Genomic DNA, 24,248 nt, shown 5'->3' with positions numbered 1-24,248 from the left:
CATTTTTTGGTCTGTTTTTCACTTCTTGAGTCAGGATCTTGCTGAGTTGTCCAGGCTAGTCTCAAACTCTTGGACTCAAGCTGTCTTTCTGCCTTGACCTCCTTAGTACCTGAGTACTATAAGCACATGCCATTATGCTCAAAACATACAAATCCGTATCTTGAATAAACCTAGAAAGCCAGTTGTATATGTGCCCTCTAATCTAGGATAATCACTACCCCATCCTTGTAATGGGGGAAGATTGGGAACAACCTAATCTATACAGACATGAATAAATTAAATGTGCATATCCATGTGACAAACTTTAAAAGGGATAAGCAAGATCTGAAAGTACTGATAGGACAAAAGTTCTGTGTGGATTAACATCTATGTCTGTGTATCAGAGTCCATGTATACTTGGCCACAAATATTACAAAAGAATACAAACTGGCAGGGAAGCTACATAATAGCGTTATGGTGGTGAATGTGACTTTTGGACTTAGAGCCACTGAGAAAGGGGACTTCAGTGTTAACTTATGTTTGATTTTTTTAAATAACCAGGTATTACCAGTCATTAGTTCTAAATTTAGGTGTGGGGATATGAATGTTGTATTTGTACTGTTTAATATTTTTTATTAAATTTAAGAAAATCATCTTTTATGTATAACTGGGTTGGACCTAATGTTTTCAGAGTAGGTTAAATTTAATTTTTACTTTACCCCTCTTGACACAGTGCTAAAATACAGAGTAACAAATGACATTGTATTGCACATTTTCAGTGATGCCAATTGGTGGAAAGGAGAAAATCACAGAGGAATAGGACTCTTCCCATCTAATTTTGTGACAACTAATTTAAACATAGAGTCTGAAGCAGGTAAGTTAAATCTTAGAGAATATTACTCTATTGAGGTTTTTTTTCACTTGAATTTTATGATTAGCATTTAAAGTAGATTGGCATTTAATTTCTGTTATTTAAATCATTTGTTTATAGTCATTATAATTTAACCTATTTCTTATTCAAATTAAGGGATTGACTTATCCTATGTTAATCCTGGGAGCATTTCCTTATATTTTAAATCCTTTGAGAAAGTATCTAAACTAGGCATGGTGTTACATGTCTAATCCCATCACTCTGGGAGGCTGAGGCAGGAGTATTACAAGTTGGATCCCAGCCTGGGCAATTTAGTGAGACTCTGTCTCAGAATAAAATACAAAAAAGGGCCAGAGATGTAGCTAAATACTACATCTAATTATACAGTATACAAGGCAGTTTGTATATGTTCTGTAGAAAGAATATTTTTATTCATCATTGAACCATGGAGAAGGTAGGAAGTTTGCCAACATGGTGGAAGAGGCAAGTTATTACACAGGTTATATTTTGAACTTTACCTCACTGGTGATTTAATCCTAGGGAACTTGAGGCAAGAACAAAGTAATGTAATCAAGACTTTAAAGTGTCTAGTTAAGGTCTCCTCTGCTTTACTTGGTTCTGCACCTGCAGGTAGTTCCCCCTCAGTCACTGTCAGCCATGCTGCGCACACATGCCATTTCATCAGGGCAGGGAGGTGGGAAATCTCAGTGTAAAGGTCATGATAATACTATTGATGACAATCAGAAGGAAAAGAGTTAAGGTTTTGAACACTAATTGTCAGGCATTGTGCTAAATCCCTTTTACAGTTTCACTTAATTCTCACAATTCTATGAGATAGATACTTTTGTTACTCTATTTTATAAATAAGGAAACTGAGGCTGATTTATTATATATCTAGTAAGTGATAGAAGTAGGATTCTAAAGTCATCCAGTCTAACCTTACAAAGTACTTAAGAGTCTACTTAGACTGGCTCATTGAAGGATGTAATTAGTCCTTTATCAGTTCTAAAGAAAGAACTTAAAATTTGTACATCTTGTATTGTTTTTTTATGCATAGAATTATGCTTTCAGAAAAATTGAGTTGTGAGGGTGGATACTGTTTTGAATACTAAGTACTTTGCTACTAGTTGTACTTATTTTTCTAGTCTGATTCTCTAGGCATATAGGAATATTAGAGACATCTTTTTAAATAGTTTTTAACCATACTTAGAGTCCTATGTAACAATTTCCTCCTGATAAAAGCTGGAGTGATTGAACTGCAGTTTTGAAAGTAAAACATAGTGGATCTGGGGGAAGGGGAGGGGGTTAAAATGATCAAAATGCACTATGTATATATACCATTCGCCAAGATGTAATTATTATGTATTGAAAACATATACTTTAAAAAAATGCGCATATATATATATATATATATATATATATAAATAAAATCTTGGATTTCAGTATACTCTTGTGTTATACTGAGCTCTTAGGACATCATTGAAAGCTCACCAAATATGTGAAGTAGCTGTTAAGACTTAAAAATCCTTTGGTTACACAGATTTTTAATTTTTTAAACCAAAATTTACTTAAAGTCTAGTACATTCTCGCAACAGTTAGTTTTCTGGGTATATAGACTTGTAAATTATTTTTTCGACTGTCTTCTTTTGAGGCTGAGGATGTAACTCAGTGGGAGAGTGCTTGCCTAGCATATACAAATCCCTGAGTTCTACCCTCAGCACTATAAGAATTAAAAAACAAAAAACAGAGGACCAAAAAAAAAAAACAGGGTGAGCCAATCCCAGCACCCAGGAAGAGGCTCTCCTGCTGCCATTCCAGACTCCTAGGGCAGAGAAGGTGAGCCACACGGGCACCAGAAGCACTCCCTACCCCCCATAGAAATGAGAAGACACGTAAACAAGCCTTAAAAACAGACTTCCAGATCACCTATAGCAACCCCAAAGGGAAACTAGATGGAACAATCTGATACTCAACCACCTGGACTCCCTAAACTGGCAACAAGAGAGGATCTGGAAAAAATGAAATCAGAAATAATTTCTCAGATAACAGCAAAGATTGTGCCCATAGTGCAAGACATGATTAATAAATCTAGAGAAGACACATAAAAAAATAGAGGATCTGAGGAACATGATGGAATCCCAACATAGGCAACAAGTGGAATCCATAAAACAGATGCAAACAGATTTCCGGGAGATTAAAAACTCCACTGAAAGTCTACACAGCAGAATGAACCAATGTGAGGACAGAATTTTAGATATAGAAGATAAGATTGCAATTAGTGAGCAGGAAAAGAAAAATTGCTTTAAAATTGTAAGGGAACACGAGAACTCAATGCAAAAGTTGCTCGATGTTGCCAAGAAGAATAACAGAAGACTGGAGTCAATGAAGAAAGAGGAGAGAGTGCAGATGACACAAAAAAGCTGTTCACAGAAGTGATGGCAGAAAACTTCCCAAGCAGGGGAAAAGAACTTGACATACAGATAAGTGAGGCATATAGGACTCCAACTAGCCTTGATCAAAAAAACTCTACACATAGGCATATAATAGTTAGGATTCCAGAAACCCAACAGAAGAACAAAATTCTGCAAGCAGTGAGAGAAAAGAAACAAATCACATACAGAAGAAAGCCCATCTTCCCTGTTCTCCGTGTTCCTCTGAGCTTGCCATCTCTGTGGCCTTATTATTTTCTAATTCCAAGGACTCGAATTCATTGCCATGTCTTCTGAAGAAGGGAAGCTCTTCATTGGCGGGCTCAACTTTGACACTGATGAGCAGGTGCTGGAAAAGCACTTCAGCAGCTTTGGGCCTCTCTCTGAGGTGGCTGCTGTCAAGGACCGGGAAACTCAGCGATCCCGGGGTTTTGGCTTCATCACCTTCACCAAGCCAGAGCATGCCTCAGATGCCGTGAGAGCCATGAATGGAGAGTCCCTGGATGGTCGCCGGATCCGTGTGGACCATGCAGGCAAAGCTGCCCAAGGCACCAGAGAAGGGGGTGCCTTTGGGGCCCATGGTCGTGGTCGCAGCTACTCTAGAGGTGGTGGGGACCAGGGCTGTGGGAGTGGCAGGTATGACAGTCAACCTGGAGGATATGGATATGGATATGGGCGATCCAGAGACTATAGTGGCAGAAGCCAGGGTGATTATGACCGCTATTCAGGAGGGAATTACAGAGGTAATTATGACAACTGAGGAGCATGTACACATGACATACACAGGAATAACACTTCTGATCCAGGATCGTCCTTCCAAATTGCTGTATAAAGATTTTTGGAGCTGCGCTGAAACTTCTGTTTTAGTATATTACCTATTTTTGAATTGAGCTCCCAAGGTACCTTGTTAAAGACCTTTTAGAAAGCTCAATGTGTTCAATTTTCCCCCCATTTAAAGACAAATTTCTGGGACATTTGTAGAGTATGGGGATTTTTTTTCTTTATTAAGTTTTTAGTTTGGACTCTCAGGATTATTGCTTCTGGCAAAAAAAAATTTGGCCACACTGATTTTTTTTTAATTAACATGTATCTAGGGTCATTTTTAAAACTTGTACAAAATTTTTATCATGATTAGAAAATTTTTCAACGTACCCGTAAGCAGTCTGCATCAAAAATGATTGCCTAGAGCTGTTTTTTATTCAAGATCCACCATCATGAAAAGAGCTTCTTGAAAATGTTTGTGAATGTCATTTTTTTTTAATACTGGAAGAAAAAATATTCTTTTGTGTCTCATGTAGTGTTTAGGATGACCTTCAGAGCTGATTAAAAAGATGAAACCTGAACACAAAAAAAAAAAAAAAAAAAAAGCCCATCAGAATCACAGCAGACTTCTCCATGCAAACCCTCAAGGCAAGAAGAGCTTGGAGTGATGTATTTCAAGCCCTAAAGGAAAACAGCCTCCAACCCAGATTGACGGACCCTGCAAAACTATCTTTCAAAATTGATGGAGAAATAAGATATTTTCATAACAAAGAGCACCTTAGGAACTTCATGAATACCAAGCCAGCACTCCAAAAAATTTTAGGCAATACCCTAGGAAAAGACAATGAGGATCACAACCCCAGGAAACCCAGCAGAATGAATCCCTTGGGCGTGACAAATTAAATGCAAACAGGGAGAATCCAACAAAAAGAAAAAGTCATGACAAGTCTTTTAAAACTTTTAACTTCATCTCTGTAATGAGTATATAATTCAATCTTGTTATTGTTTATGATTAGTATTTTTCTGATTCTAGAGTTGCACACCTTTCCTTGTGCTGTACTGGCTATTTATCATCTTCTTGTGTCTACTTTTTAATTGGGTTGTCTATTAATGAGCTGTAAGAGTTCTTTATATATTCTGGTCATAGCTTATATGCATTGTAAATATGGTCTGTTTAAGGACTACTTTTCATTTTAACAATATTTAAAGCTCTAAATTTTGATGGAAGCTCATTTATCAGTTTTTTTCTTTTATACATCATGTTTTTTGTATCCTAGGTAGTTCTTGCCTACCCTAAATTCATAAACATTTTCCCTCATAATTTCTTCTTAAAGTTTTATACTTTTAGGCTTTCATATTTAGGTTCATAGATCCTTTCAAGTTATATTTATGTATGAAAATAAAGGGTTGAGGTTAATTTTTTATATATGGATACCAGGTGTTCTAGTGCCATTTGCTGAAAACACTATCTTTTCCTCTGCTCTTGAATTGAGTTTATATTCTATAAAATGTTAATGTTAAATAATCTTTCAAAACTCAGTGGACCATATATGTGTGGTTCTATTTCTAGATTCTCTGTTTTATTCCATTGATCTATATGTCTTTCCTTACACCAACACTGCCTTGATTACTGTAGCTTTAGAGGAAGTCTTAAAATTAGGTACTAAACGTCTTCCAACAGTGTGTTTTGGTTTTTTTTACTGTTCTAGGTCCTTTGTACTCCTATATAACTTTTAAATTTCAATATCCAATTCTTCATTTATAGCAAGTATACATAGACCTGAATTTTTATATATACCTTGTGTTTTCTAATCCTGCTAAATTCAAGTACAAGTTCTTGGGGCTCCTAGAGATTTCTTAGTATTTTCTCTGTAGATGATCATTTCATCTACATATAAAGATTTTGCTTCTACCTTGCCAATCCTATCCTAATTGTGTCATTTTATTGCCAGACTATTTTGGTTTGGTCCTGAGTTTCAAAGTTTAATGAACAGATGAAGAGTAAGCATATCTGCCCTTGTTCCCCACCTTAAGGAGAAAGCATTGTATCTTCTCCATTCATATAAGGTGTTCTCGCTGGAAGTATGGCTTACATGTCTTTAATCTGTTGAGAAGGTTCTATTCTATTTCTAGTCTTCTGATAGCTTTTACCATGAACAGCTGCAGAATTTAGTCCAATACTTTTTCTCCAACTAGTGCCAGGATCATACGGCTTTTTCCCTTCCTCTGTTAAAATGATGACTTTTGGGGGTGGATCTTCCAATGCTGAACCAACACTGCCATCCCTATAATAAAACCACTTTCTACATACTGCCAGTCTGACTTCTAATAGTTTGTTTTGTTAAACAAATTTTTATCTATGTTCATACTTGTTTCTTCTGTTATCTTTATCCAGTTTTAGGATTAGCACAATGTCAATTTCCTAAAATGAGGGGAGAAGTGTTCCTTTTTTTTTCTGCTTTAAATGTTTGATATAATTTATCAGTTAAAATGTATATGAGCCTGTTGTCATATAGGTAGGTTTTCAAGCTAGGAATATACTTTCTTTAATAGGTGCTATTCAAATTTTATATTTCCTCCAGAGTTAGTTTCATTAATTTATCTTCCAAGGTACTTCTTCGAAGTTGTCAAATTTATTTCAAAACAGATTTTTGAAATATGCTTTCTGTATCCTTTTAAATTCTGTAAAATCTGTGGTAATGTCTCCTAGATCTTGATATTGTAATTTAAAAAATGTATAATTGATATTGTGTAATAGGATGTAAAGGTCTAAAGGAGCAGGGGAAGTGGGAGGGGTAGGGTAAAGGAAAAAAGGGCAAAGAAAAAATATGAGAAAAGGAAAAAAATGGAAACAAAATCTTTGCAGATAGGCAAGGGTGGAGGGGGTGAAGAAAGGGCAGGGGAAGGGGGAAAAAAATGAGAATCAAGATACTCATGTAATGGTACAAGAGCCCAATGATGTATGTAAATGTATTTTATACCTAAAATGTACCAATAAACTTAATAGGGGAAAAAAATAAAAATAAAAAAATAAAATAAAAAACAAAAAACAAAAGTTATTTGGTTGGTGTTATTTTAACTGTTATCAAACTTAGGTTAAAATCAGGTTTAATTTGTTCATATAGGAAATAAAAGTTTTTCCTTAATATAAGAATGATGTGTAGACAGAACTAACTCAGATGTCATTATGATATTAGCTTAGTGGATAGTAATATACTTGTATATTTTTCACCCAGAGGTAACCCTCAATTTTCAAGTAAATACTTATAATGGTAGCTTCCATTAATATTGCTCACTTGTTCAACTAGAACCTAAGTCCCATGAGTGCAGGGATTCTTGTTATATTCATTGGAATATGTATAAATCCCTAAAATAATGCTTAGTGCATGGTAAGTGCTGAATATACATGAATATTTGTGACATAAATGACGCCGAATGAACATATGTAAACTTTGATTATGAAATGTGATACCTATTTAAAGAACTTGTATTTTTTTTCATACAGATAATCATAGGCCAATCACAAGTTAATGAATAAATTATCAAAATAAATACTAAGAACTTAAAGATTACTTTGTTTCCATAGCAGCTGTGGACAAATTGAATGTAATTGATGATGATGTGGAGGAAATTAAGAAATCAGAACCTGAGCCTGTTTATATAGATGAGGTAGAGTCCTTCTTTTGTTTAATAAACTATCAAGACTTCTAAATATATTATCTTTGAGAATGCTTGGAAATAGTAATTTTATATTCACTAAAGTTGAAAGTCTGTTTTGACTGTTTAGTGTCTCCTGTAACTTTTTAGGATAAGATGGATAGAGCCCTGCAGATGCTCCAGAGTATAGATCCAGCTGATTCAAAACCAGATTCCCAAGAACTCTTGGATTTGGAAGGTACTTAGCCAATAGTAGAGACCAATTTAATGGTATTTAATATTTTAGCTATTCCTGATGCTTGAGTTTCTTCTACTTTAGAGTTCCTTTTTGAGATTAGAAGATACTAGTGGGGAGAAGACTAGTGTAGTAACACAGTAAGAGTATCACTGAAAAGCATTGTCATAGATGCTGTTCTTTTCAAGAAGGAAGTCTTAGTATTTTTGTAAGTCTACTAGTGAAACTGGTAGAAGATTTGGAGTCCGAAAGCAGGACAGAATAAGAAATAATAGCCTATTAAGTTAGTTGAATCAGAATATTAAAAATTCTCATTCTTATTTGATTCTCTTGTACCATGACTTTGAATGTCCACTTTATACATACTAAATGTTAATCTTGTAATGTAATCATATGATGCATGCTAATGTATTAGTCTCTGAGTAATTCAAAGCAATTAAAATACTTTTTTGCTTTTTTAATTCTTTATAAGAAAAATATCTGTGGTAAATGGATAATCTTAATAACCTGGTTATAAATATAGAATAATGTGCTATTATTATCTGTGTTTATATTTGGAAATATACAAACTGTTTAACTTTAAAATCTGTTTAATGACAAATATTCATATTTAATCTACACATGGTTATATATTTTATATCGAGGCTCAAGTTCATTTTACTTAGCTAATAGTTTTCTAGATTCCTTTTGACTTTAGGTTAATTCTCAATAGTTCCAAGAAATATGATGAGATCTTTTTTAATGTCAGCCTTGCCTTTGGTCACATGGTAGTAATATATAGTAGTGTTCATGCTAAGTAGTATTAAAACTAGTCCTTATAGTCCTTTCTCTAGCATAAGCTTAACTTAGGCATGGTAATGCATATTGGTACTCCATTGTTGAAATTGGCTTAAACTGGATGAAACTGTGAAATTTTTAACCTATTTTTGTATGTACAGATATCTGCCAACAAATGGGTCCACTGATAGATGAAAAACTTGAAGAGATTGACAGGTGAGATTTTTCAAACGAAGAATAAAAAGTAGTTACCATAGATTTACTTGTTCTTGGCAGACTTAGAACTAGTAAAAGTTGTTGTGGAACTGTATTATCTGTTAAAATTATTTCCTCAGTTTCTCAAATTCATCCAAGGTAATAGCAAAGTGGTTCTTATTTTGGTAGGGAATTTTTTTGTTTTTATAATGCCAGCATTGTAGTTAGTATACATAGACTCATGAACTTTTGTTTTTATCACACCAGTCATTTTCTCATTTGGGCTGGAATTGAAAGGCTAGGGAGTGATGAAGAATAAAATGACTAGAGAACAATGAAAACAGGGACCTTGGGCCAGCACTAACTTGTTAGGTGATGAACAGTCCATTAAGAAAGTGAAATTTTCAAGTGACATTTTGCAATTTTGGGAAGCTAAATCCAGTGCACTGTACTTGTCTCTCTTGTACTTTTTTCTGTTGCCCTTTTGATTTCATTATCCCACCTGATTTTATTATTGTTTAGAAGTAGCAACAGCACTAGAGGACAAGCTATATCAAGAGTTCTAAGCTTTTAACTTGATTCTGCCTCTTTTTCCAATTCCTTAGACCTTTCTATCTGAAGTTAGAGGCAAAAGCCATTCTGAATGAAAGACAAGGGATAAGGCCTTCCTTATTACTCAGTGTCATCCCTTTCTAGCCCTACTTGTTATATAAAAAAGTACAAGAAGAAAGGGATGTTAGAGGAATAATAGGAAACCCTTTTTTCTGCCTCTGCCAAAGAAGTGCTGTAGCAGGAAACCTTTTCAGTCACTGAAGAGTGTAAGTTTTGCTCCATGGAACATTTCCCATAAATTGTTTGTGTTTTCTACAAAATTTAAAGGTAAATCCCTGTGGCAGTTAGTGAAATGATGGTGGCAGATTCATCATGTTTTAGAGAGAGCAGTAAATATCTACTTAGACATATAGTACATTGTTTCAATACAAGAATGCTAATGGTTACTGAATGATCAAATGACAAAAGTTTAAAAAAGGAAAGGAAAAATGAAAAAAAAGAAAAATAGTAGTACCCTAGGTGTGGGTAGGAGGATAATTATAAACTTTTCTGAAGCCTAAAAGTAGTCCCTATCTTTTAACCCAGCAATTTCAAGTCCATAATAAGTATATAAGGACATTATGTAAAGATTTAGCTATTAAGGTTTCATCACTATTATGACAACAAAATTGAAAGTAACTGAATACATCCACACGAGCAATCATTGTCCTTGGTACATATTTCTGACATGGAAAGATATAATATATAGTAAAAAGGGCAGAAGATAAGATAGTATAATCTTATTTTTGTTGATTAAAAGAATGTCATTAGGGGCTGGAAATTAGCTCAGTGGCGCCGTGTGCCTGCCTTATAAGTGCAAGGTCCTGAGTTTGATCCCGGGACTGGGGGGAGGGGGGAAGAATGTCATTAAAGGAAAACATCTATCATTAAAACTCAGTGACTTTCTCCTGAGTTAATTTTTTGAATGAGAGCTCATCTGTCATCACTTCTCTTACCAATTTGTTTTTGATTAAGTCAACTGGCATTTTCATGGTCACTGATTGCAGATGCAGCTTCCATTATGGAAAATAACTTACTGTGCTTCAACAAGGTTTTATTGACTGTTTACCCTTGTTAGGTGTTTGAAGGTGAATAAAATGTAGTTTTTTCTCCTGAATGGGTCATCAATAGCTTATTATTCCTAAGAAAAACTGCTTTACTATCAGAAAACTAAATTGCCATTGTACTTCAATCTGTCATCATACAAAATAAAATTTTGTAGCATTTATCATACTAAGAAATTATATTAGCTAAACATGTAAATTGACTCCAAAAAATTTAGATAGGTTTATTGAAGGGAGATCTGTTGTCTGGACTTAACAGTGTTCCAGACTGTTCTAATCTAATTTCCTACTATCCACCCTGATCATGATCCTCTTTTCATCCTCCTCTGTCTACCCTGCATGTCCCTTGTGTCTGCCTTCATTCACACTGTCCCACTGACTTGACTCAGGCTTCCTTTTCAGCTTGCCCTGTCCATCCTTCTGTAGGGGCCAGCTTAAGTCCCACCTTTGCCTTTTCAGTTTACCACAGCCCAAATTATTTTTTCTAAATACTTCTGCTCTCTACCTATTCTGCATAATTTTGGATTCAATTGTATGTTGCATTATTTGCTGTCTTTCATGTTCTTAATCTTGTCTTACCAATAAATTGTGGTCTCTTTGAAAGAGAAGCATATTCATACTTTCTGCTTGCTTTTCTTCTAGTATAATTTCAGGCATAGTCAGTAAAAATTTGGGATTTTTATGGTTATGTCTCAGATCTTTAAAGGTAATGATACAGTACAGGGATCATGGCTTCTGCTGTATTCTCTTGGTGTTTCATCAACATACTGGGTTATGTGTACCAAATTCTTATGGTTCTTAGTCACACATTTGTTAGCATGTACACTCAATTTCTGTAGCTTTGGGTGGTTTGCAGCTGATATTTCCAAAAATAGTTTGACCTATTTTATATAGTTATTCAAGCAAGAGAAGGAACAAGCACTTTTTTTTCTTTCCAGACAACAGATTCTAGTAGAGGAAAGGTAAAAAGTTTTCATAGGATTCAGTCCATGTTTTTACCTGGTTGCCCTTTATCTGTTTGCCAACCTCTCTTTCTTGTCTGTGTTTATACAGAAATAATCATCCAATAAACAAGCTTATGGATGCTTTAGGCTGATTAAAAATGGCCATTTAACTTTCATAAAATTGTCAATTGCAGAAATAGTTGCTTATTACTCTCAAGGGAACAGACAAAATAGTACCAAGTCATACAAGCTTGTACCAAGCTCTTCAGTTTCTATGGCAGATATGAAAATACCATTTGGGCAAGTATCTTATTTTACTTGTCAAAACCAACAAACCAGTGCAAGAGAACAGTCGAGATCAACTTGTATATACATTTTTACTTGTATTTTTGAGGATGATTATTGGTGATGATTTTTTTAGTTGCTCCTTTCATGGATATATGTAAGTGAAAATGTGTGATTTTTTTTTTTTAATGACCACGCTTTTATTTCAGTCATATAATATTTCATAGAGGCTCTGGGCCTTAACCAAATACTTCCTTTTACTGAGTTTTATTATTAAGGCTGGGACTCTTACCTAAATCGAGAAATTTATTTTTCTTTTTAATTGAATTTTCAACAGAAACCTATAACAATTAAACTTAATTCTCCTAGCACCAAAATTATGACTTGATTGCTTTTTATCAGGTAAATCATATCAACCTAGCTATTATTAAAATTAATTTCTCCTCCATTTCCTTCTGAATATTTTCATTGTGTATAAAAAGAACCTTTAAAATACAGGTAGGAAATGTGCTAAATTTAAAAAGTAATTTACATTGCTAAATACATGCTTAAAAAGTTAGAAGAGTATGAAAATTGTTTTCTTCTATCAGGAAGCATTCTGAATTATCTGAATTGAATGTAAAAGTCTTGGAAGCTCTGGAACTGTATAACAAACTGGTGAATGAAGCACCAGTATATTCAGTCTACTCGAAGCTCCACCCTTCAGCACATTACCCCTCTACATCAGCTGGGGCTCCATTGCAGGTGAGCAGGTTTTTAAAGAACATTTTTCAAAATTATAGTTCTAAATTTTTTTTTTTGTTTTTTGGTACTGGGGATCGAACTCGGGACCCTCTGCTTGGAAGGCAGGTGGTGGAACCACTGATCTAAATCTCCGGCCCGTAGTTCTAAATTTTTAAAAACTATTTTAAAGCATAGTATTAATTTCAGTAGTCCATGAATAAAATTATAAAACATGTCTTTGATAGTTTCAAGAAATATTAGCTAAGCAGTTAATTTGACTAGAACAAATTAGATATTGATATTTTAGAAATTCATTTTAGCTCAATTTCTACACGAGTGAAAAGACCATTAAATGTATGAGGGAATTCTGAGTTTTTCATATGCTTCTGGAAGTATAAAGCACCAATCTTTATGGAAATATAAATCCTTTTTGTAAGTACTGTATAAATAACCCTCTCATTTAGGACCTCGTGTTTCACATGTCTTCTGGGTGAGGTACTGGTGCTGTTCCTGTTCTTCACCAAGATTGAACATTTCTTTGAAAATCTTTTTCAAGATTTCTTTGACTTACATTATTATTAAAAGGCTTGGTTAATGAACTTCTTTTGTCCTCAGAACATGCATTATATTTTCTTACTTAAATTTGTAAAGATTTGTACATAATTTATATAATACAGACCTATGAGGTACAAACGCCATAAGCCATCCATAATCAGTACCTTTTTCCAGTACTTTTTACCTTTTTTATGCTTAACAGCTGATATGAATGTCAGCATCCTCATTTTAAAGCCTTTTCCAAATTTTAGCCGGTTTACAAACTCAAAATGAACTTAGATGAGCAAAATTCCTGTTAATGTATGACAACTACGTAGTGTGTAAGAGAGTGTGAAGGGTACACCGAGAAGAAAGGCAGGATGTGGGTGCATGAATTAGATGATGTAACATTTATTGGTGCTGTGAAAATGGAATAAAATAGAGTAGTAATACCTTGGTTCATGAATGCTTCTGTTGGCAAGTAATCCTGTTTGCAAACAACATTTCAGCATAATTTTTCTTCTGTTTGCAAACTGTATCAGGTGGCAAACACAGCTAGGACCATCTTCCCCACACAAACACAAATGCAGCCATCTTCACCGAAATCGTAAAGCAAAGTTCATAAACGGAGGTACTACCATAGAAGTGTCTGCATCATTGTATGATAGGACTACATATTTGCTTCTTTGTGTTTGTAAAGGTTTGTTGTTCCCAAGTTTTTTGTGTTTAGTTTCATTCTATTTATAATCTGTTTTGCTAAACACAACTAATTTTGTTTTGTTGTGGTATGGGGGATTGAACCCAGACTAGGCTTGAACTTGGTAATCCTCCTGCCTCAGCCTCCCAGAGTACTGGGATTACAGGTGTGTGCCACCATGCTTGGCTAACCACAGCTGATTTCTTTGACGTTAACTTTCTATCAGTATGATTCTTCACATAATCTCTGTCTATACTATTCACACATAAGAGTACTTGAAGTAATTACAGCTGTAATTACAGCTCCCTGGGAGGCTGAGGCAGAAGTATCCCAAATTTAAACCCTTCCTGAGCAATTTAGTGAGACCCCATCTCAAAAAATACAAAAAGGGCTGCTGATATAACTCATGTGAAGTTTATTCTCATTTGGAAAACAGCTCTAGTAGAGTCAGGTGAGGCAACACACCTTTTGTGGTACAAGGTCATTCAGATCCTTAAACTGCAGAACAGGTCTATTCCCACAGTCTCTACCGCTTGTCAGCAGGTTGTTGCATGCCTGCTAAGGAGGTTATATAATTGCACCTAGTGTAGTTTATTTGGCAGATCTAGTATTCTAAATCTTCATGTGAATGATCTTTGCTTTAAAAAATAGCCTTTATATTTATGAATCACGTGCATTGTGCTGTGTACTCATCAATGTTGTGTAAGTAGACAGACTGCTCTGTTATTAAGGAGCTATTACCATGCAAATTAAGAGGGCTATTTAATTAGATAAATATCCAGTGACTAAGGCCATCTCTTTTTTTCTTCTAAGGACACATCTCATTCCTTACCCACAGCTCTTTCCTTTTGTCCTGTTTGTGCTAAAAGTAGGAGAAAAGTAGATATTGCCATTGAGATCCTGGCATCCTGACACCATGTCTTTTTCAACATTTTCTCCTATAGGAAGGAGTTGTGAGAGTGAAGGTCATCATTCTCCTGGAGACCTTAAGTGCCAATGGGCTTCCCTTCAAGGGAGTGTTCTGTAGCTTCATGGCAAGACACATTTCTGAGTAATCGGCAGTCGGAGAGATTCCAACTCAGTACTTAAAAATACACCACCTCTCTCCTTGTCTTCTTCCTAATCTCCTGCAAAATACAAGAACAACCAAGCAAATCAGATTTCATATACAGTATTTGGCACTGTGATTTGTAAACTCTTCACATTTTGCTTTAGGATGGATAGATGGGTGGAATCAGATTGTTCCCCAAAGAACTGTAGCTCTGTCTTTTTAAAGTCTGTTAAAATTTCAGGTATGTTAGATAGGTGTTTGAGAGAGAAGTGAGTCAACTTTTTTGTTTTGGTTATTAGACATACCCAATTCAATCACATGGTGGAAACTACATGGGTCAAAGTCTTCACCAAGTAACTGCTACCCAAAGTTACAGCCTAGGACCAGATCATATTAGTTCATTGCGGTCTCTGCCTTCAAACATGAATTCCTCAGTAACAACGCAGCCTGCACAAACTCCATATTTAAGGTAAGTTTTGGGGAGCTGTGTTAATTTTTCATAAACTTTTAGAATGAGAATATATAGACCCTTCTCTTTGTAGTAATCCTGATTTTTATTTTTAAGATGGAGTTATAGAAATGCTTGTGCATAAAGTGGGATAGGGTTGCCCTTGGTGTTGCCACCCATACTATAATGGTTACCCACATTTAACCCTACAGTTTAGAACACTAGGACAAAGTAAAGCTAATTGCCTTCTATGGAGACTAAGCCCATGACACGTTTAGCACAGTGCTATAATCAACATACACTTAATTATCTGCATGCACTCCTATTAGAAAACTGTTGTCACTTTGACTCTTAAAAGGAAGTGTGTTTGAGCTATAGAACTTTTTAAGAGCACTTCCCTGAGAATTACATTTTAAATCTTTTATTTACTTTCACCATAGAAAATGTTTATTCAATATAATCATGTGTACATGGTTTCTAAGGTCCCTTTCTATTCTTAAATTCCATGAGTCTGAGTTTAGACATAACTTAACAATTAAATAAAACTGTTTATATTGATGTTTAACTATAAAATTTTGTTACACTGAGTAACAGAGGTGATAGAGAAAAAACTTAATTCTTATAGCAAGGACTGTATGTGGTATAATTTAAAATTAAATATATTTTAAAAGAAATGTATACCATAGTAGATACAGGAAAAAACAAATCCTGCAATTTATTGTGATTTTTCAGCTTAGTTTGGTGTGTGTTAGTATTGGTAATAAGTCAGTCAGTCTTCTGTACTACTCTGAGGGTAGATTCTGGGTCCTATGCAGATTGCAGTTCTGTCTTTGAAGTGAAAAGTTCCTCTGGAAGGAAATGTTGAAGAGTAGCGAGGAGAAGGGCCTGGGCTGGGAGGTGAGAAGGGACAGTGTGGGCCGAAAAGTGCATCTGGAGCCATGGCTCCTTTCTCATTGGACCTAGACATGGGGACCACAGTCAGGAACAGTGTGTATCTCCTTAGTTTTTAAATGTTTTTATGAGAAACTTTGGAGAAAGCACATTAAACAGGTTTTATAATCTTACATTGTGCTGCTTTTAGAGCATTCCTCTCTTAGCAAATGTAAAATTACATTTACAGTTTTTGACACCTGAAGTGATTAAATCATAGAGTAAGAGAGCTGCATAGACTTGGAAAAGGAGTTTTTTTGTCATGATTGATCTCTGACCATAACCTAGATAATGCAAAGTAAATATGATTTTTCTCTTTAAAATTTTGTTTGTAGCACCGGACAAGACACAGCGTCCAATCCTTACATGAACCAGAACTCTAACCTGCCATCAGCTACTGGTACAACTGCTTTCACACAGCAGATGGGGATGTCCGTGGATATGTCAGTTTACCAGAACACTACTTGCAGTTTACCACAACTGGCGGGCTTTCCGGTGGCAGTTCCAGCTCCATCCGTTGCACAGCAACAAACAAATTACCATCAGCAGCCTCTCCTTTAAAGTCAAAGCATTTTCTTGAATGCCTTCATAAGTATGCCTGGAAATATTAAAACTTCTTTCCTTTCAACTCAAAAGGACCATGAATAAATAAAGCACAAAATCTTACTCTAAAGGCCATGAAAGGGTTTTTTTTTTTCCTTCAGTCCAGTGTGTTTGAAGTCAGTTTTTTGATCAGAGGCAGCTTAAAGGTCCTTCTGGTTGTTTTGTTGTACTTTCAAATGTCTTTACATAAATCTGGACACCCAGTAAATAGCCTTATGACACTAAACAGTATGGGATAGAAGTGTAAACTTTTTGCTTTAAATAAACCATTGTTTCCCTCTACTATGTCATGATAAGAGCACCAGAGACCTTTAAATATTTTTTTGTGTGCATATTTTTGTCAGGGTTTCCCACACACTATTATTTTAAAAGACAAACATCTTTTTGTGTGAGCATTTAGCTTGCCAAAGTATTTCCTTTTGGCTCCTTAAATTGCAGTTGTGTTTGCAGTACTGTCAGTTTTTCTGTCAGTGTTATGTTGAATAAAAATTAGCATATAATTGTCTACTGAAGCAAGAGCAATTTGGAAGGAACAAAAATGTTTTCTCTTATTAACAGTGAAAACCATATAAATGCAGATGTGTAGTAAAGCATTTAGCCTGTCCCTTAAACAGTCATGCCAGTAGCGGGCCAAGGAATACTCACAAAACATTTCCAATCCCAAGGAAAATTATTTCCTTTCCTGCAAGCATCCCTGGTATTTGGAATTACCACTAATGACCTTTTCAAGTGACTTTGGCCATTGTCTAATGAAGATATGGTCCATTTGTGTTCCTTCCTGCAGTGTGGTATGCAGCGCTGCTGTAGTTCCTTTTTATGGGTGATATGAGACATTCCTAATAATTTGGTGTGATATAAACCATGCATGGGTGATAAATGTGTTTTTATTAATGTGTATTTTTTTTTTAAAGAAGTGATTCTGATACCATTGCTAAGCTATCATAAGCTGTTGAAAAAATTTTTCATTCCTTTCAGAAGTAATTCTGAGCCTTTGGAATTTCACATACTGTAGGAGTTGGTAATAAATCAATATGGATTGTTTTGTATTGAATAAATTTGCACAATACAAAGTAGAAAATACAGATATGTATGGTTATAGATACATATTTAAACTGGGAAAAATACTGGACATGTTTAATTTTTAAAAAGTCTTCATGGATACAAAACTTCTACTTTTTTTGAAGTATTTAACCTTTCTACAAAGTCCATTTGAAAATAATTCAGCAAATTTTGTCATTTGTCTATTTACAGAAATTTTATTACAAGTATGTTCCTTTTTCAAAGAAACTTTATTCTCGAACAAAATTTGAAAACTTAGTGTCTGTCATTATCTTGTTTCAGATACAAATAACTGAAAAGAAAATTTTAATCTTTAATGACTTGTGGTCTGTTTATCATCCAGTATTTTCCTTTCAGGTAAATTCAGTTATTATATACTTTAAAAACTTTCTTAAATGGTACCTTAACTTTATTGGAAACAAATCTATTCTTAAAAGAAAAAAAATCCAGAGCTGCTCTTAATAATATTATTTGCATTTATATGCAGAATCTTACATTTTCTTCTAAACTGTACTTAGTAAATTTATTTTAATGTTTGTATAAATAAGTTTTGTTTAATTGTCATCTGAATTGTAGTTCAGCATAAATATCCACTAAATTGGGATCAGCCAATTAAGTTCAGGTAACATCGTTTTGGAATCATAAAACATAACACGTATTTTAAATAGGGTATGTTGGCATTTATCTGAAATTTTATACATGCAGAAGTTTCCTCTTAAAAAGAACTTTATTTCTTCCCATTTATGAGGAATTTGTGTCAGTGATTATTGCTAGTATAAAAATGATGCTAAATTTCTGTTGATCTTTTTTTAGTGTTAAGAAATACAAGGTGGTTCTTTTTTTTCCTGTGATCTTATGGATAGTATTTCTTTTAAGATGTTTATATTTACATGTTCTCTGCCAAAGGAATGGTCTAATTTAAGATATCTATGTTGGGTTCATACTGTTCTATATCAAAAATTTTTAAAAAATAACTTCTGCTTTTTCTTGGTACATTAGAAAGAATTCCTGAAAATTTATAATAGAACTAATTTTATAATATGGCAAATACCCCTGGGTGTTAAAATATATGAACTGGAATATGTTTGTATTGTTTGAAAAAATGTGTAGCCAGTCAAGATTGTCTCTTAATTTGGTAATTAATTTACAAACTACCCAATCATTAATTATAATATTTGTCATTTAGGATTTGAACTTATTTGCAGATACATTGTTATCTTATTCTGTTTCAAGTAGCTGGTATTTAACTGTGTAATAAATTTTACTGTACATTGAAAGTAGTTATTAAATTTTACCTTCTGAATTTTAAAAAATTGTGAATGTTTAAAAAATATATGGTTGAGCTGGGGATGTAGCTTAGTGGTAGTAGTAGAGCATGTGGTCTCAGCATGCTTAAGGCTGTAGAGTTGATCCCCAGAACTGCAAAAAATACAATGGCTTAAGAATTTTTACAAAACTGTTTCTTAGTACAAACTATAATGTTAACACTCCTGAATTCTATGTGAGGATTTATTGAATTGTCATTATGATAAGAATACTGAAGTTATTTTTTAAAGTAATAAATTATAAATAATATATCACTGACTTATGAGTTGTTTCTGTCAAAAGAAAGTTTTCTTTACTTACATCAAGTTTAGTCAATAAAAGAGAGGACTCAATTTGATACTTTTGTTGTTTGATTTAGTTTTATTTTGAAGATTAAAGATTTTTAAAGATTTCCCCAGCAGAGAAATAATTGTAATTTTATCAAGCTAAGTTTGAATTTGAGAGGTTTTTTTCCAACCTTACTGGTTCTAAAAGAGAAATTATGTTGCTTACATGGTATAGTGAGATGAATAATACCCCCTCCCATTCATGTCTACCTAGAATGCCAGTGTCACTATTTGAAAGTGGAGTCTGCAGATGTAATTAAAGATCTTGAGTGAAAATCATGCAGGATTTAAGGGTGGGCTCAAAATCCAAGACTGGCGCCCTTATATGAAGAGAAAACATTATGACACAGTGAATGAAGCCACATGAAGGTGGATGCCGAAGTTGGAGTTGTGCTATCACAAGGCTGCCTGGGACCACCAGAAGCTAGAAGAGGAAAGGATTCTTTCCTAGAGCCTTCTGAGGCCCTCAATTTCAAACTTCTAACCTCCAGAACTGAGAGAAAATAAATTTCTTTTTTTTTTTAAGCCTCCAAGTATGTGGTACTTTATTAGAATAGTCCCAGGAAACTAATAAACATGAGTAAGTGTACAGTGAATTCTGAGTAATAAGCACTTGGAGCTTTCATAAGATTGCTTCAAATTGACTCAGGAATTCTGAGAAAGATGTCTATTGTCCAGTAGCAGTGTTTTTATCTTGTCTAAACTATAATGATGTTTCATGGATAGATGAAACAATGACTCTTATTAATCCCATGATCCCATTTTACTGATTTTTAATCTCATATCTGCATTTCAGTAACTGATTTTTTAATGCTAGCAGTCAACAAAGCTATAATTGTTTGCGTTTTCTGTCCACTCTTGCCCATCTTTAGTAGTATGTATTTAATGATGGGGAAAATGTTCACAATGAGGTATCCCTTCACACCACTAGAATGGCTATAATTTAAAAAAGGAAAATAGCTAGTGATGGGGAGGGGTGGAGAATTTGGAACTCTCATGAACTACTGAGGAATGTAAAATGGATAACTGTCAGAAAAGCTTAGCAGTTCCTCAAAAATTAAATGGAGAATTAGCATATGACCTGGTACTTCCATTCTTTTAAGTATATATCCAAAACTGAAAGCTATTCCTTAAATACATGTACACATATATTCACTGCAGCACAATTCACAATAATCAAAAGGTATAAACGGCTCAGGTATCCATCAGAAGGTGGTGAATGGATAAATTGTGGTACATACATGAAATGGAATATTATTCAGTCATGAAATGCAGTACTGACATATGCTACAATTGAAATGAACAGCAAAACATTATCCCAAGTAAATGAAGTTGCTAAAAGAAACAAGCCAGACACAAAAAAGTGCATTTTCAAACTAGAGGCAGTCCACGTATGTACTAAATGCCATGAGATTGTGTACTTTAAAATGGTTAACTTCGTTATGTAAATGTAGGGTTAGGGTTAGGGTTAGGCCTAAGTACAGGGAATCAAACTCAGGACCATGTGCTTGCCAGGCAGGCATGGCGTCACTGAGCTCGATCACTGGCCCTCACCTCAGTTTTTAAAAAAAGGTAACAGGCTTATAAGACTAAAAGTGTACAGGTCACTTTCTAGTTTTGAAATAGTGGAAAACCTTTAATTTCCTCATTAGTATATTAAATGATGTAATAAGAAAAAAACCAAAAAGCTCCATTTTTCAGTAGCTTTTGTGGGAAATGTCCACCCTGCTTTCTTCTTCTCACGTTACCAAGGTGACCTCAAACTGCTGCTTCCTTAGCCTTCTAGGTACCTGAGATTACAGTCTTGTGCCCGACTCCTTTTTATTTTCTTGATGATATCCTTTGATACACAAAATTTTAAAATTTTTTATTGAATTCAGTTTCTTTTTCTTTGTTGCTCTTGATTTCTGTATTATAAAAATCTATTGCCAAATCCAAGGTTCTAATGGGAACATAGTTCCCATGTTCTAAGAGTTGTATGTGTATTTTTTGTTCTTGTAATTTAGTTTTTGATCCATTTTGAGTTACTTTTTTACATGGTTGGAGGTATAGGGACCAACTTTATGCTTTTGTATACATACCTAGTCCTAGTACAACTAGAGACTATTTCACTAGTAGTGGTGATCAATTCTAGTATCTTGGTTGACCAGCTGTGATTCATCAGACCCATAGCTGAGTAAGTTTCAGTTCTAAAGTAGTAGTGTTGTCTTCAGCTAATCATTTGTATTATACAAGCCATGATCAAATATTTGGTGAATATTTAAATTTTTAAATACTGCAATAAAAAACATTACCATTATTCCCCTCAACATACTTCCCCTTGCTTCAGACACACTGTTCTTATTACTTTCTGAAGTAGTTCTGAAAGTCCTTTTTTGTCAGTCTTGGTAAGTTGTGATAAAAAATATAGTGAATGCTGCTGCTGAGTGCTATCCAATGGAAAGGCAGGCTCTTTAAAAACAAGGTTGTGTCTTCACCCACTTTATTCACCAGATCTGCCACCGTGTGACTTTTTGGTCTTCCCCAAAGTCAAAATGACCATGAAAGATGAACATTTTGAATCAATTCAGGACGAGACAGCCATGACAGCACAACTATTGACACTAATGAAAGAGAACTTCCAGAATTCCTTCAGAAAGTGGCAAGAATGATGGGATACATGTATTCCAATCAAGGGGGAATATTTTGAGGGAGAGTAATGGCAATGTGACTTTTACAGTAAAAAAAAAAAAAATGTATACATTCACCATAGTTTTTTATCAGACTTCTTATATGTAAAGCGGAGACAATGGACAATGCTATCTAGTTAGAATATAGCTCCTACTGACACCCATGTAGAGATGATCCGTGCAGAGATAAAATATTCATCAATCGGGAAATGCAAATTTGTCATGTGTCCTCTAAGCAACTTTATATATGTACAGTATTGTGAAAGGTGCATTGGCTAAATAGAAAAATGAGACACAGTGCTTTAGCCAAAAATAATCTATCATAATTGCTTCCTGGGAAACGCTTCTCAGGGATTTTCATCTACACATCATCGGTTAGAATTGTGTCAAATTATGCTGGACTATCTTTATCTGCAGATGAGTCTGCAAAAGTGATTATTCTGCTTTCTAACTTCTCAGAGGTTGAAGGGGATTGGGAAGGAATGTAGAGAGAGTTATTCTGCAGTATTTTCCACAGAGTCAGACCTGTCCAAATGTGTCTCCCGAATGGCTTATGTGGATATAAAATGCCTTCAGATAGGAGAACATGAATGCAGGGAAAAGCTAATAGGGGATGGGTTTTTTTGTTTTTTTCTTTTTTTGGTGGGGAACAGAATTGGGGATTGAATCCAGGGCCTTACACATGTTAGGCAAGTGCTCTACCACTGAGTTACATCCCCAGCGCTTTCTTAAAATTGTATTTGACTTGACAGGGTCTCACCGCATTGCCTAGGTTGGCTTTGAAGTTACAATCCTCCTGCCTCTTCTTCCCTTGTAGCTGGGATTACAGCCATGTGCTGTTGTCCCTGGATTAATGTTGAAGTCTATTTATTTTTTACCTTACCTGTATGATTATCATCATTCCGTTTTAACATTTCTGAAATTGATATTTATTTTACAGTGGATGAGAATTTATTACAGGATTTAGAAATGATAGAATATAGCATTATTTTAACTACCAAGAGACAAAGGGAGGGCCGGGGATTTAGCTCAGTGGTGCCGCCGCCTGCCTCACAAGCACAAGGTCCCAAGTTTGATCCCCGGTAACAACAACAAAAAAGAGACAAAGGGGGATAGGCTTCGCTCAAAGCATCAAGAAAGCCAGTGACTCATTTTGTCATTTGTAAAGCATTGTGGTTCCTCCAGTTCTCTTCAAAATAATGCCCATTTCTTCCCTGTAAATCCAGGGATTGCAGTAGAAGCAGAAAGAAGCACAGTATACGTTTCTTTCTGACATGTGGCAGGAAAATGTACATCACAGAATATTAGGAAAATAATATTTTAATATTTGGAATTTACATCATTCAGTAGGAATTCGAACTTGTAGAAGAATATTTCCTTTACATGGTATGGAAGTAATTGACATAATTTATGATAAGCACCTACAATGGCAGAATGAAGACAATGAATGATAGAGGGGGAAGGTTGCTCTGATATATTTGTCACAATTAGCCATTACTGATGAATTAAAGTTTATGTTATTCACATTGCCTTAGTTTTTACCTAATGTCTTCTTTCCAGATCGCATTGAAGGTTTGCATTATATTTAGTCATTATATCCTCCTAGGCTCCTTTTAACTCTGACAGTTTCTCAGACTGTTTTTGATGACTTTTACAGTTTTCAAGACTAAGTCTTGTCGAACGTCACTCATTGGAATTTGTGTTTTCCTCATTATCAGTCTTGGGTTGTGGATTTTTTGGGAAAAGACCATGGAAGTAAAGTGCCACTCTCCACTGTGTCAAGGGTATGTGCTATCCCTCCTCCCCCATGCTGAGGATTGAATCTGAGGCCTGGTGCATGCTAGGCAAGCCCTCTACCGCTGAACTGCACTCACCCCAAGGGCACATACTATGAACCTGACTGTTGATACTGATCTCAATGACTTGGTTGAGCATAGTGTAAATATATAACACTGTTCCACTTCTTCCTTTCCATACTGTGCTCTTGGGAAGGAAGTTACTATGCATACTCCACACTCACAGAGTGAGGAGTATGCTTCCCATCCTTGAAGATAGAATGCATAAATTATTTTGAATTTTTCTGTATTGAAAGT

General features: G+C 34.9%; 1 protein-coding gene and 1 pseudogene across 4 annotated transcripts in view; both read left to right on the top strand.

Annotated features, from left to right (window-relative positions):
- The window catches only part of Stam2 (signal transducing adaptor molecule 2), a 52,985-nt gene extending 33,574 nt beyond the window's left edge, over positions 1–19,411 (top strand). For 3 of the 4 annotated variants that reach the window (XM_004870020.4, XM_087209992.1, XM_021248415.1), the window contains 7 exons: positions 759–853; positions 7,628–7,710; positions 7,849–7,936; positions 8,872–8,926; positions 12,380–12,533; positions 15,094–15,263; positions 16,508–19,411. In XM_004870020.4, the coding sequence (XP_004870077.1) occupies positions 759–853; positions 7,628–7,710; positions 7,849–7,936; positions 8,872–8,926; positions 12,380–12,533; positions 15,094–15,263; positions 16,508–16,733 (871 nt within the window). In that variant the 3' untranslated portion in view covers positions 16,734–19,411. The remainder of the gene's footprint in view (positions 1–758; positions 854–7,627; positions 7,711–7,848; positions 7,937–8,871; positions 8,927–12,379; positions 12,534–15,093; positions 15,264–16,507) is intronic. The other variant, XM_004870021.4, reaches the window with a different exon arrangement.
- LOC101722432 (RNA-binding protein 3 pseudogene) lies at positions 3,409–4,231 on the top strand (annotated as a pseudogene).
- Positions 19,412–24,248: the final 4,837 nt, after the last annotated feature.

Source organism: Heterocephalus glaber, unplaced genomic scaffold, assembly GCF_053883595.1.
Source record: "Heterocephalus glaber isolate CG9 unplaced genomic scaffold, H.glaber_assembly_v1.0 deba00001097, whole genome shotgun sequence".
NCBI lineage: Eukaryota > Metazoa > Chordata > Mammalia > Rodentia > Bathyergidae > Heterocephalus > Heterocephalus glaber.
This window is presented reverse-complemented; position numbering and strand designations above follow the sequence as displayed.